At 37.6% G+C, this 13,887-nt stretch overlaps 1 protein-coding gene and 1 long non-coding RNA gene across 9 annotated transcripts in view; one reads left to right on the forward strand and one right to left on the reverse strand.

The window, feature by feature from the left end:
* Positions 1-7,163, forward strand: part of LOC144092156 (uncharacterized) — a 119,811-nt gene extending 112,648 nt beyond the window's left edge. For 7 of the 8 annotated variants that reach the window (XM_077624945.1, XM_077624949.1, XM_077624950.1 and 4 more), the window contains 8 exons: positions 27-213; positions 2,119-2,195; positions 4,983-5,025; positions 5,266-5,360; positions 5,433-5,575; positions 6,264-6,321; positions 6,393-6,549; positions 7,080-7,163. Coding sequence is in view for 1 of the 8 variants with exons in the window: in XM_077624953.1 (XP_077481079.1) it covers positions 27-132 (106 nt within the window). In the remaining 7 variants the exon portion in view is untranslated. The remainder of the gene's footprint in view (positions 1-26; positions 214-2,118; positions 2,196-4,982; positions 5,026-5,265; positions 5,361-5,432; positions 5,576-6,263; positions 6,322-6,392; positions 6,550-7,079) is intronic. The other variant, XM_077624952.1, reaches the window with a different exon arrangement.
* Positions 7,164-7,209: 46 nt separating this feature from the next.
* Positions 7,210-13,657, reverse strand: LOC144092157 (uncharacterized). Its single transcript, XR_013305987.1, has 9 exons — positions 13,550-13,657; positions 12,452-12,643; positions 10,746-10,836; positions 9,726-9,866; positions 9,444-9,534; positions 7,980-8,275; positions 7,701-7,808; positions 7,471-7,578; positions 7,210-7,348 (listed from the first exon to the last, which is right to left on the reverse strand). It is a non-coding gene; the product is annotated as an uncharacterized LOC144092157 (long non-coding RNA).
* Positions 13,658-13,887: the final 230 nt, after the last annotated feature.

Consider the following 13,887-nt stretch of genomic DNA (forward strand, 5'->3'; position numbering starts at 1 on the left):
TTGATTTTAGCCTTGTTTCCATGCAGATGCGCTACCTGGACGGAACGAGTTCCCGTAAAGGGAGGGGCTACGATTGAGACGTCAGCTGGCGACAAGTTTGTTTACAGGCAACCATTTTATTTGAGTCTATGATGCATCATGGGAGTTTTTTTTTCCAGCCAATACATCATGATGGAGAAAATCACTGTTTATGTACATTGAGTGAAACACAAGGTAAAATATGAATGGTTTGGGCATGGATCAAATTGGGTTTATTTCCAGGTTATGGATTATTATAGACAATTATAATATGTATACTATAGATCAGGGGTGTCAGACTCGGGTTGGTTCGCAGGCCGGTTTAACATCAACGTGATTTCATGTGGGCCGGACAATTTTAAATATAAAATTTAGATTTTTTTTTTAAATATAAATTGATTAAAAGAACTGGATTTAAATCCCTGAATATTCAGTTTTTTATTTATCTAAAACAATCTTTATTTTAGGTTTTTTATATATTTTTAGATTTTACAAAATTATTTTTGAACTAAAAACACAGAAAAAAATTATTAAAAAATTACAATTATTGATTTATAAAGGGGAAAATCAGGAAATTTAATATACATCTATACTCTTCATTTTAATTTGATCCTAAAACAGAAAGTCGGCACTCATGATTTACTTTCCCGGGCCACACAAAATGATGCGGTGGGCCATATTTGGCCCCCGGGCCGCCACTTTGACACATGTGATATAGAAATTAAAATAAATTGGTGTAAAAAAAAATGAGGGAATGGAGATGGTGGTACATAGACTGTTGTTTTGGAATAAATGTGTCATGGTGGCACCATTTTTTTTTCTAACACAAACCTTTTGCTAACATTCAAGAGTGAGAGTGGTCCATCTTTTCTCCACTTTCCCCCCCCCCCTCTCGTCCCCGGGTGGACTCTCTTTGATCCCTTTCATTTGCAGTCTCCCCTCTTTTTTTCTGCCCGCCATGCTGGAGAATTCTTGGGTTTTCCATAGAAACCCATCTTTTCCACGGGGATATTGATGTTTTTTGCTTCGCAGGGGTTATGATATGGTGAATCACAATCCGAAAGCCGCAGACAATGCTGGCATTCACGCTTGGGGAGCTTTGTGGGGGCGGGGAGGTTGATGTGTCATGTTCATATCCTCATTTCTCCAATGAATACAAATATTTATCCAAGCGCTCCAGTAACCTCTGAAGCTTTTGTTGGAGCCACAACAGTCCTGAGACGAGTCCATTTGACTATTCATGCACATGTTTTATCATTGTTTATCCAGCTACGTTATTCCTTTTATGTGTTATTTCGTTTCCTTCTACTTGTGTATTTGACTCTTGGAATGCACGTGTCATTTGATTTTTGTGCTTTGTCTGTCTTTTTTTTAATTTACTTAGATATTGGTGAATTCATTCACGTATTGCCCTTTTTTGTCTTTCATGTCATTTGTTAGTTCTGTTCTGTTGATTGTGTATTTTTTTCTGATTTGTCATTCATTTTGTTCTTTTAGAATATATATTTATTTGGGGATATTTCAGTTTATAACTATGTTTTTACTTTTTTATTGATTAACCTACAACCAGTTAAAGGTTTAACCTACCTTTTAATGTCAACAGCGATAACAAGTTATGTTGAACATTGATCAATGGAATTGCTTATGTAAATATTTTTTCCATTATATTAATTGTACTAACTATCATTTGACATCTTAAAAACCATTGTTTTGTTTTTTATTTTATTTTGGGGGTTCAGTTTACTATTTATTATAAGTGCTATCTATTTCATTTTTGGGGGACATGATTTTGGGGGGGATTTTTGTTGCTTGTTTATTTTTTATTTTGGGGGGGGGGGAATTGTTTTTGTAAATATTTTTCCTATTATATTGATTACACTATCATTTGACATCTCAAAGCATTGTTTTGTTTTTTATTTTATTTTGGGGGGTTGAGTTTACTATTTATTATAAGTGCTAACTATTTCATTTTTGGGGACATGATTTTTGGAGGAATTGTTGTTGTTTGTTGTTTGTTATATATATATTTTTTAAGTTTATTCTCATGTAATTGTAGGATTTTCCCTCTCTCTCTCTCTCTCTCTCTCTCTTTATTTTAAGGGCAATCATCCTTAGTGTTCAGCATCATTTTGACCTCTTCTCACTCGTCGCATGATCCTGCCATTGCCGAAGTCGAGGTATTAAATCAACACCTTTAGCCTTTTCTCAGCCTTTCTACGGCGTGTCGTGTCTGACGGAGCGCACTGCTTTGTTGCCCTGTCATGCCCACAATGTTCATCACGGCGGCACCAATTTTCACCGGCTTTGATCCGCCAAATGAAAGCAACAATGTTAGGACGAAAGACTGGCAAAGAAGGGCAGGGAGGGAGCGAGATTTGGGAGTGAGGGGTGGGGGAAGCTTTAGTTTCGGCTATCCTTCCCCTCAAAAGCGCAACATTCACCAGGCGGTAAAAAAGTAAACTTTAACTCAGTGGGTGCCTTCTTCAGACTCCAGACAAGTTCATTGTTGCTTCATGTGGCAAAGCAGCCCCACAACACAAATGTTTCCCACTTTCCTTTATGTGTACACAACACAAGCAAAATTGTTGGCACCCTTCTCTTAGACCAGAAAGAAAAACCCATAATGGTCAGTGAACTAGCTTGAAAATGAAAATAGTGAGATTGTAATTTGCGAAGATCCACGCCGAGATACCGCAATGAGAAGCGCCTGAGTTTACAGTTGTTTACAGCTGTAAACATGTCTAATAAACTGAAAAGACTGCATCGTAGATCAATTCTTGGAAAGCTTGCTCACCGCTAGAATGGTTACTTTTAAAACGTGTTGAGACTTTTATTATCTGGAGTCGTAGTCCTATTGCTGCTCAGTGTGGTGCGATTTTATTCACAAATTCATTTCCCTCTTTTATTTGACAGTTTTATATGCAGTACATAGAACTATTTGGAAAAAAAAGGATGCTGGTCTAATAGATAACTGTCCTTGGAAGACGACGCAATTTAGATAAACCAAAGAAAAAAAATAAGACTCAAATTGAAGAACTTTGTTCATTCACTGACATTATTGGTCACTGGCAGTTCATATTCTCCCTTTTTAGAGGGTTTAGAGATGCCAGAAAATGACACAATTGTTGGTGGAAACCCAACGCCATCATTCTGTCTGTCATAAGAACAAAAACATATCAGTCAATCCTATTCATCACACTTGCAAATTTCAGAGAGAGCCATAAACAATTAATTTTTTCTAAGGTTATTTCTTGAGAGCCATTCTCGGAATTGAAAAGTAAAAATATATGAGTGTAATTTTTATTTTTTGGGTCATTTCATCACTTAACGTACAAAAAGTCTCTGATTTCTTTTGACAACATTGTTATGTGGTGGCTTACAAAATCAGTATCAATGATATGCATGCAGAAGAGTAATAGAAAACAAAATTATGATTAAAATAGGGGTACAGGTAGTGTTGACGCCGCAGTGACGCTCTTGTTAGTGCGTTCGGGACTCATCTCTCTCGCCAATGATTTCCATATTTTACCACACAGGTTAGTGGAGAGCCATATGTACCCATAGAAAGAGCCACATATGGCTCCCGAGCCATAGGTTCCCTACCCTTGCTCTAAGAACATCCTGTCCAAAGTCAATTTCATGGACACAATTAGTCTAGACTCACCCAAAAATGTCCATTCAAGCTTTTTTTCCCCCTCCTCGCCACATTTAATCGGATTTAATGGACCTTTTAGTTTTAATAGAGAAAAAGTTGACTAACGCGCAAGAGAAGCTTAAAAGGACGCGTGACGGCGGCGCGCGTTTCTTTACAAAAGAGACAATTGTCACTAGGGGGGAGGGACATTGTGGAGTAAAGAGCGGGGGGCTTCGGTTTGGACACATTAAGGCAAAGGTCAAGTCCTCTTTCACTTCAAGTGTGCTCCTTTTCCATTCACCTCAACGCGACGTTTTCTTGAGCAAGACCCCATCAAGACCCCCTCCACACACACAAACTATTTCATATTCCTGCATCGTAACATCAGCGGAAAAGCCTTGACTAGAACGACAAAGCAACTAAAGCATTTGTATGATTAGCACCGCCGGTTGATTATTTGTTAAGGAGAATAAGTAGTGTTAATTGCGCGGCAGGTATAACGAGGGGGTCTAAGCCTTCCCCCCCCCCACACACACACACACTCTATTGACTCGTCGTGGCTTTAATGAGTGGCAGGTAGGCGATGCTTCCTGCTTGCCGGCACGCTCAAATGGGCCTCTCGCCGCTTGCACCCGCGGACCCTGGCTGTGTGCAGGAAACAATTGATTTGGGGCGTCAATTTAATGACGCCGGTCAGGAATTAGACAAGACCTGAGTCGGGTTTGATTTCGAAGCCACACGCTTATAAATTAAATGATGCTCAGGTTCAAATGTAAACGCTCTCCTGATAGTATATTGCTTTATATAACCTAGACAACTTACTCCAAAGTCCCAACATTTTTTTTATTTTTTTTCAAAAGAAATCATGCAATGGAGCAGTTGGGGGAACACGCAAAGGTATGCTCCAAACTCATGTTTAACTATTAATGTAAACTGCTTTGTTTGGGGAGGGAGAAATGGTTTGTGCTGGCATTAAATATGTAATTAACTTTGAGAGAATTAGTGACATTCATTCATTTTACACAGTGCTTATTCTCACTGTGGGCACCAGGTGGAGGACATTCTGAATAACTGTTCAGCCAATCGCAGGGCTAGTCAAGTTATATTTTGGGGGGTCTAAGAAAATGTATCAATCAAAAAAATATTTAAAAAACATTTCAACAAGAGAAAATCATGAACTTCAACTTGATAAAATACTTGTTTTATGGCAGCAACAACAACACCTGATACTAAATACTGATACAAAAAATAACATATGAAGATGTATGTATATATATATTTTGTATCAGTAGTAAATAATACTAATTTATATTTTATTGTTTTTGTTTAGATGGTGACAACTGTTATGAAAACGTAAGGTGGGAAAGACCCAGGTGAGTGTCTGTGGCTGGTGGTGGTACTTAATCTTGCTCTGCATTTCCTCCACTGTAAAAAGTAGACCCTTGCATGTCGTCCATTATTATGATGATGTTTGTGATTATGTATGTGTAACTGGGGGCATGATTAAGAGGCAGTGACCCTCCACCGGGGGACGTCCATATGCTTTGCTCATCAAAGTGACACTTCCTGACTGCTCACTCCCTCCCCCTGCCTCACCCTTACTTTTTCCATAGCCTCCTTTTGTTTCAGCGTGATTGACACGTCATAAAGCGCCATGCTGCTGATCATTCCGCGTCATTTGCATCGGACGATGGCGCAAAGCGGGGAGGTAAATATCAAATATGAATGTGACAATCTTGATACGCTTCGTCAAATAAACACCATTCTGTTTACTTACAAGCCCCCATCTTTTCCACATTCAATATGGCGGGGCAATATGGGCGTGGTTACGCCTACTATCGACGCCAACGTCTAAATTCAGCACATGCGCAGTGCCTCGTCTTCTGGAACAGCGTCTTTGCGACGGACGACGAGCACCGCGAGGTAAGGCGTCGAACAATTTACTGCCCTAAGTGCATTTTTATCACGCTACCGGGAGATTTTTTTTAGGAATCAATGGAGCCAAAACGCTAACAAATCTGTTAGTTTAATGCCAGGATGAGCACACCGTCGATAATTTAAGTTTGAGCTCCGTTTCCCCACTGGCTGTGTGCCACATGTGACCAGCTAGCTAGCTTAGCATTAGTGTCACGACGAAGCTTACTATTTGATTTTAAAAGTATGTTGCCCGTTTTCTCTCCATTATTGATTCGTGTAGTCGTGTGTCTTTTTAATTGAATCAAACAAAGCCGAGACATCAACGGACAGTTTGCTGGGTAAAGGCTCACTCAAAAATGACTTAGTTCCTGGTGTGTTTTATGTAATGATAGTTTTCACGGTGATTGTTAAACACCCGTTTACAATTGTAACGCTTCTGTTTTCACAACAACAATTTATACAAAAAAATATTAAGCCAGCGTTCTACTCGCTGTATGTTTAATCGCCGTGTCTGAAAAGGGGAAAATAGCACGAAGTACTCTAACTTATTTTCAGTCTATATCTTGTAAGATTTCTCTTTCCTGTAATAATTGTTGGGCAGCTCCCAAATAGCTTGATTAAATCTAGTTCCAAAAAACACCTAAGCCTATCTGTTGAGTCTCTATATATGATAACTGTTGCTTCTTTTTTGCAGCATGATGCAGCTCTTCCTGCGTGCCCAGAACAGTCACAGGAAACTGTGCCAAATCACGGTAAGACTAGTTTAAAAAATATATACCTGCCTCTCTATATGTGATAACTTTTGCTTTTTTTGCACACACAGGCCTGTGTCCAAGTGATCTTCCTTGCAAGTTCCCCCATCTCTGCACTTTGGAGAATGCATTTGTAAAATAAAAGCTTAAGACATTATAATCTTGTGTAACATTTCACTGAGTTGTTACACCCACCCCCCCAGTTTTCTGGGGCACCATACGTTCAAGGTAAGAACATTATTTTAGTTAAACCTTTAATGTTAGAGTAGCAATTTAAAAATATTTACATGTTTTTTTCTGAAGTCCAATTCTTTTCAGTCCAATTTTTCTAAGTGTTTTGTTTTCTCATTTTTATTCTAAGTCCAATTCTTCTAAGTGTTTTATTTTCTCATTTTTATTCTAAGTCCAATTTTTCTAAGTGTTTTGTTTTCTCATTTTTATTCTAAGTCCAATTCTTCTAAGTGTTTTGTTTTCTCATTTTTATTCTAAGTCCAATTCTTCTAAGTGTTTTGTTTTCTCATTTTTATTCTAAGTCCAATTCTTCTAAGTGTTTTGTTTTCTCATTTTTATTCTAAGTCCAATTCTTCTAAGTGTTTTGTTTTCTCATTTTTATTCTAAGTCCAATTCTTCTAAGTGTTTTATTTTCTCATTTTTATTCTAAGTCCAATTTTTCTAAGTGTTTTGTTTTCTCATTTTCATTCTAAGTCCTTTTTTTCTAGGTGTTTTATTGTTCTTTAAAAATGTTTTCATGTCTGCAGGTGGAGAAATGACAGCATAATCAACACTTCAATCTGATGACAACTTCTAAGTGTTTTCCTGTTAATAAAAGTTTTAACTAGTAATGTTTCTTGCATTCTTTTGCTAGGTAAATGAAGGATAAAACATGTATACAATTTAAAAACTTTTATTTTTCCACAAAAAACAGGGCTCTCGAGATAGGTTCGGGTAGGCCCTCCAGCATTTTAAAAAGAGCAGTGCGTTCGTCCAAAGGTAAATGGACGAAAAATCTCTCCAGCGTCTTGGAATTCTGAAAGACAAATAAAAAATTAAAAGAGTCCCATACACAGCATCCAGCAATTATAAAAATAATCTGTGCTAGTGTAAGTCAATAAAATTTGACCCAAAAAATTAAAAGGGTCCCATACTCACAATTGGGGCTCTCGAGATAGGTTCTGGTGGGCCCTCCAGCATTTTAAAAAGAGCAGTGCGTTCGTCCAAAGGTAAATGGACGAAAAATCTCTCCAGCGTCTTGGAATTCTGAAAGACAAATAAAAAATTAAAAGAGTCCCATACACAGCATCCAGCAATTATAAAAATAATCTGTGCTAGTGTAAGTCAATAAAATTTGACCCAAAAAATTAAAAGGGTCCCATACTCACAATTGGGGCTCTCGAGATAGGTTCTGGTGGGCCCTCCAGCATTTTAAAAAGAGCAGTGCGTTCGTCCAAAGGTAAATGGACGAAAAATCTCTCCAGCGTCTTGAAATTCTGAAAGACAAATAAAAAAGAATTAAAAGGGTCCCTTACAACAAGTCAAAATTTGACCAAAAAAAATTAAGGTGGGCCCTCCAGCATTTTTTAAAAGGTCCCATACAGCAAGTCAAGCAATTAAAAAAATAATCAGTTCCTACTCAAGATCAATGGAAATATTAGACATACCATTCTGATGGCTTGGTTTTTCACCACTGCAGAAAGACTCAAAAATAAGAGTCTCTATAACAAGGATCAGCAACTTCAGTCTATTTTCCATTTCTTCCACACGCCAAAATCAAATGTTAATCATTTGAGTCAGATGTGGAACACATACTGGACAGGGGGGTCCAGTATGTTTTCCATACATCTCACCACATCTGACTCAAATGATCAACATTTGATTTTGGTGTGTGAGGGAATGTTGGTGCCAAAGACTGCAGCCTTCACCATGTCAGCATGTATTTGGTAAACCTGGCTGGACCCTGAAGAGAAGCAAGATACAAAAGTCAGTTTAGTACACATGGACATAATATAACCTGAAACACTTGGATCTTAATTCAAGTTTGACAGCTTTAAATACCACAGCATGATTAATTAATTGCTCATTTAAACCATTTGGATGCACTTGGTTTTTCATTTTAAATCCATTGATTTTTAAAAATAAAGATCAGTCATCTTTGCTTACATTTTGCTCTTCTTACACTGAGGGGGAAAAAAAATATTTTACCATATGTTTAGACTAGAATTGAAAATGACCCCTGTGCTATTGTTGAATAAATGGTTCACTTGGGTTTTGTTAAAACTACAATTAAAAGGTTCAAGACCAGGGTAAAGGTATATAAATAATGGCTTTTAACGTAGGTTTGGTGTAGGTTTCCAACAACATGCAGTGCTACGAGGAAATTATATATCTTTAATTTGAAAAACAATCACACTAAAGTAGGGTTCGGTAGCGCCAACAAGGTTAAGAACCTCTGGTATATATTCTATACTATGAAGACCCAAATAATCGTATGCCTACGATTAGTAATTTTTGCCTCAATTAAGTCCGTGCAGCAGCAACATTGTTCTATGTCATTAACGTTCTACGTGTAAAGCACATGAGCTGTTTTTACCAACGTATAGGCAGCTACCGCTGTCAGTCTTGCAAAGTTACCGTGCTAACGGGCTTCTGCATCCGGTTAGGTCTTTTCAAAATGTGACTGCAGGGTCAGAATAGTGAAGAACAATTGGTAAATTTGAAGTACACTAAGTAAGTAATCGATCATCATGACTTTAATTTGTAGCTAATTGTGGAATTTAAACATATTTTGTTTCATGCTACTAGTAAACTGATTAAAATAATGATTGTCCTTGTTATGATTTTATAATAAATATTCCATCATAGCTTTAATTCTATGCATCGAATCTGTTTAGACACTAATTATCGCGTGCCTACTATTATTCGGGTCTTCATAGTAAGTGTACTGTTTATTTCTTACACATGCACTTATGTGGGCGAGTTATCAACGCCTGATCAGTTAGTTTTGATTCAAAATTGGAATGTATCAATGAAAAACGAGCTCATTGAGCAAAGCCGTGAAGACGCTGGCATTTAATTATTACACGGAGAGAGAAAAGTGAAACTAGTATTTGAACAAACCCACTCACTTAGCTGACAAACAGGTCGTTACGGCGTCGACAAGCTGATCCTTCTGGCCACATTCTCGATGTTTCCCAGCAGTCCGTACTCGTTGAGGAACTGAAACACACAACAGAATGATTTCTTTTTAACATAAAGAGCTATAGGTAACGCGATGTAGCCAAATGGTTTGCAAACATTTTGATGTCTGCATCCACGTGGGGCCACAGCACGCCAACCAAGTATGCTTCCATCAAAAAGCACGCTTAAAATGAGAATTGGGGCTTCGAAATACCCAAATGACAACGTACCGAATGCTCAGCATTGTCCTGGAATCACCTTAGCAGGTCTTTCTTCGGGAAATCGTCACTTCTAAGCTGCTCTGCAGACCACAGCCGTACCGACTAGTGCCTCATCCGCCATTTTAAATAATGGCTGCCGTCAATTGAACGCTGAACTCGGCCACGCCCATTGAAAATAGAAACACAAAAAAACATATTGTTTTCATAATAACGTGTATTAGACTAATATAAAGGATAAAATAAAAGCATAAAACATTATTTTCTGGCGTCTATTTTTTTGTGCATTTCACATCTATTCCTTCAGTATTGCTGTCTGAATCAACCCAACCCGCAATAACTATTTACGGCTATAAAACCTTTACTGCAGCTACAGCTGCGACACATATAAAAAGCATCAATAGTAACCTCATACAATTAAAATATTATTTAGAATACGTATATTTGCTTCTGCAGCTCGCAACAGATAGTTTGGTAGCTCTGGCTCGTCCAATAGTAGTTTGTGAATGCGATGACGTGTACCTACGCCGGAAGGAGGCCATGGTGCCGCCCACTCGAAATCTGATTGGTCAAACCAACAGTTTTATCGACGCTTATTTTATGCGCCAGAACTGATTGTGAAGCCCTCCAGGTAGATTTCTGACCCTGGCAACAAATAATGGCTGAAATGTGATTGGTTAACTGCTTAAATATGAAAACACACATCTGGAAGCAACGCAACCAGGGGGAAAGCAATGAAAGGAAGCTGACAGACAATTTGGAATTATTTCATAAGTATTCATGGACAAAATATGATTAACATTAGTCTGTGATTCAGATATTTTTTTAGGCCAGCAGAGAAGGCATTTTAGGCCCCGACTGTCCACCACTGACTGCATGGACTGATCTTAATGAAAAATACCCTTACTATACATGGTCTTTTTTTCCCACAGGAAAGAAAAGCCTTACTATACATGGTCATTTAATTTCATGAAAATAGCCTGAATACAAATTGTCATTTGTTTTGAAGAAATAAGCACCTATCAACCTTACCTGATGGTGTAGTGGTTAACTCAACCTGATCGGCGAGGGCAAGCCTGGGATCAATTCTTGTTCCGGTGTGTTTGTGAACGTGGCTTTTTTCCTGGAAAAAGAAGTCTTATTATACATGATCTCTTTTATGCAAAAGGCCCTGTTGGGATTTAAAAAAAATGAAAAATAGCCTCACTATACATGGCCATTTTGGGAGTAGATAAAAGCCTTACTATACAAAATCTATAACTTTTTTGTGCACAAAAAATCGCCTTCCAACACATGATCTTTTTTTTTTCAAAAAAAGAAACTTACCTTACTTAATGGCTTAATGTCATTTTTGAACATTTAAACCATGTCTAGTCAGGCTTATTAATTCTTAAACAAAAAAAGCCCCTTTTCATAAAGCAAAAACCCATCAACATATATACATATACTTCTAACAATGATGTAAAATGTATATTTACATGCACATTTGGTACACGCCTTCACATATACATAATGGAATTGTAATTTTTTAAAAATAAGTAGCTTCACACTTTTTTTTTAAAGAATGTCATGCTACACTGCTTTAAAACGGTGTGGTAAATGTGGCTGTTACACCACCAAACGCAAAATGCCATTGGATTTTCCTTTTTTTTTTTTTTTTGAAGCGTCTGGTGACGTTATGGATGGCCCCCATTTGCATCCCACGGAGGGCCCACCTCCGAGCAGGTGATCGGCGTGTGGTAACGGGCAGCCAGCGGTGTCCTGACACCACTATAATAATAGTTAATAGAGCGTATTAAAAGACGCCGTCACGCGCGTCTTCATTAGGCCGCCCTGGCCGCCCTTTCATTTGCCTAGCAATTTATGGCGAATATTAAAAAAGCGCATGTACACATGTCTAATGTTTTTTCCTGCGGGAGGTAAAGAAATGATCTCCAAAGTAGATGCATTCATGTAAAGTGTGTGTGTGTCTTTTTTTCCTTAGAATGTGACGTGTGAAATAGTGCACATAAAGCTGTGATTCATATGCCATAATGCTCATGGCTTATGTTGATATATGATGATACGCTGTCTCTTTTTATCGGGAGCACTTAGGCGTTTATGGCTTTGGCTGCATGGCTGGGACTCTTCTTCATCCTCTCTTCCTTCCATTCTTGTCTTTTATTTGGTTGCCATGGTAGGTCACACTAAGGAGTTCGTCCGGCTTTAGTTTTGCACTTCCAGATAACGTTTTTACTATTTAAATGCCTTCAAACCAGTTTAAATTGCAAGAAAAATACATTTTCATATGGTACATATCATTTAAAAATCCAGATGAGCACGGGGTTTTACTCTGGATAGCCAAATAGTTTGTTTGAATGTTTAAAAAATATATAAACATGAATTTTGATTATGCTATGTTATAATCCAGAGTACAAAATACAAATAAATTACATGTAATAGCAATTTTTACAAGTGTCTGATTATGCAAATTCACATTCATAATTTTATGACCACTGATTCGTTCATCACACCAATTGAAATGAATGCAATCAAAACTATTTTTAAATTTGATCATGCCCAAACACATTTTAACTTGAATTATATTTACTCAAACATGATTTAAGAGCTAAAATGTAAGGGGGAAACATTGAAAAATAGTTTTGATTTTGAAAATACTGATTGAAGACTACACATATTGTGCTGTAATATTTTTATCCTAACCTTACGTGTTCTGTTGTGTCCAGTGTGGTCCTTACCGGGATCTAAAAATGGGAGCAAAGGAACGGCAGCTGCGCAGATTTCCAGTGGTGGGGGGGCACAGGCGGATCGCGCCCTGAAAGGGGGTCTCCCCATTCAGCCTGCAGGTGTGAACTATGTGGCACATTCTGACAAGGTGGCATGCTGCTTTGACGCTTTCCTTCTCCTGACGTTCCTCCACTTACGACTGTCTGAAGCACATTTGAAGTTGCAAACATTGGACAGTAGTATTACAGGTAGGTTGACATAGGAGACATTTTAACATTTGATAAAACGTATGGATAGTGTTCTTACGTGACCTTTGACATGAGTTTTATTTTGTGCCTTTGTGTGAGCAACTGTGAGCTGTGGTTGACAGCAGCGCCTGCATGCCTGTGCGCATTGTTTCTTTAAGCGTAACTGTGGCTCTCCTTTCCCTCTTGCAAGGATATCATATGGTAAATATCTTATTTGCTAACATTGATGGTGATGGAGGTGATTTTTTTTTAAGTAAGGGAGCTGCTCACCATTAGTTTTACAATAAAGGATACTTGAAAAGAGATCACATTTTTAAGGAAATGTATTAGTTTTAGTTTTGTAATTGTGTGGATTGTAACCTTACATTTTTTGGAGTCAAATACTTTCCAGCTTGCATTTTCAGTGTAACAGTGAAGTACTTGAAGACTTTATTCCATGTAAAATTATCAATCAGATTAAAACAAATGATTTATTTACATGTATAAGTGGTATAAATATCCTAAATGTGTCAATGTGTGTATTCACTTTAGGAACATAGGCTCTTTTTTTTTTTAATCCAGCACTCATTAATTACAGTTAAGTCAAATTCAATTTAATTCAATACTTGAATAAGATGAAACATCTAAATTAATGAATGTATAAATCTATATATTAGAAATAACTTAAGGTTTGGAGTTAATTTTAATTCTGACGGTTATAAGAAGGGCTTAACGTACTTGTCCGATCAAATCCAATGTTCTATTCAAATTCCTACATTTTATTATAAAACATTGAAAATGGTAAAGCTATTGTTAAGACAGCATTTCCGGTTAGGGTACAATGCACCTGTTTCTCTTGTCATCGTACTGCTAATTACTGACCTGCTCGAGGTGCTGATGGTGGAGGAGACACGGTGGTGATGGTGGTGATGGGCGTGCACGAGTCTGCAAGGAAAGAATTTGTGTGAGTGTGTGAGGGGGGGTCTTTGGTATTTTGCTTTATTTTCTTTTTTTCAACTCCTTGCCTGCTAATCCCCCCTTTTTAAAAGACCTTTTGTTCAATAATGCCAGCGACAGTTTCCGGAAGTGGGATCAGCGCCTCTATTATTTTGCCAAAGAAAATATATTTTACACTCAAATGAGACACAAATGAACAATAGACACTTCATTAAGTATACACCTGCACACCAATTCATTATTTGCGGCTAAAATTAATCAAA

This window comes from Stigmatopora argus, chromosome 17 (genome assembly GCF_051989625.1).
Source record: "Stigmatopora argus isolate UIUO_Sarg chromosome 17, RoL_Sarg_1.0, whole genome shotgun sequence".
Taxonomy (NCBI): domain Eukaryota; kingdom Metazoa; phylum Chordata; class Actinopteri; order Syngnathiformes; family Syngnathidae; genus Stigmatopora; species Stigmatopora argus.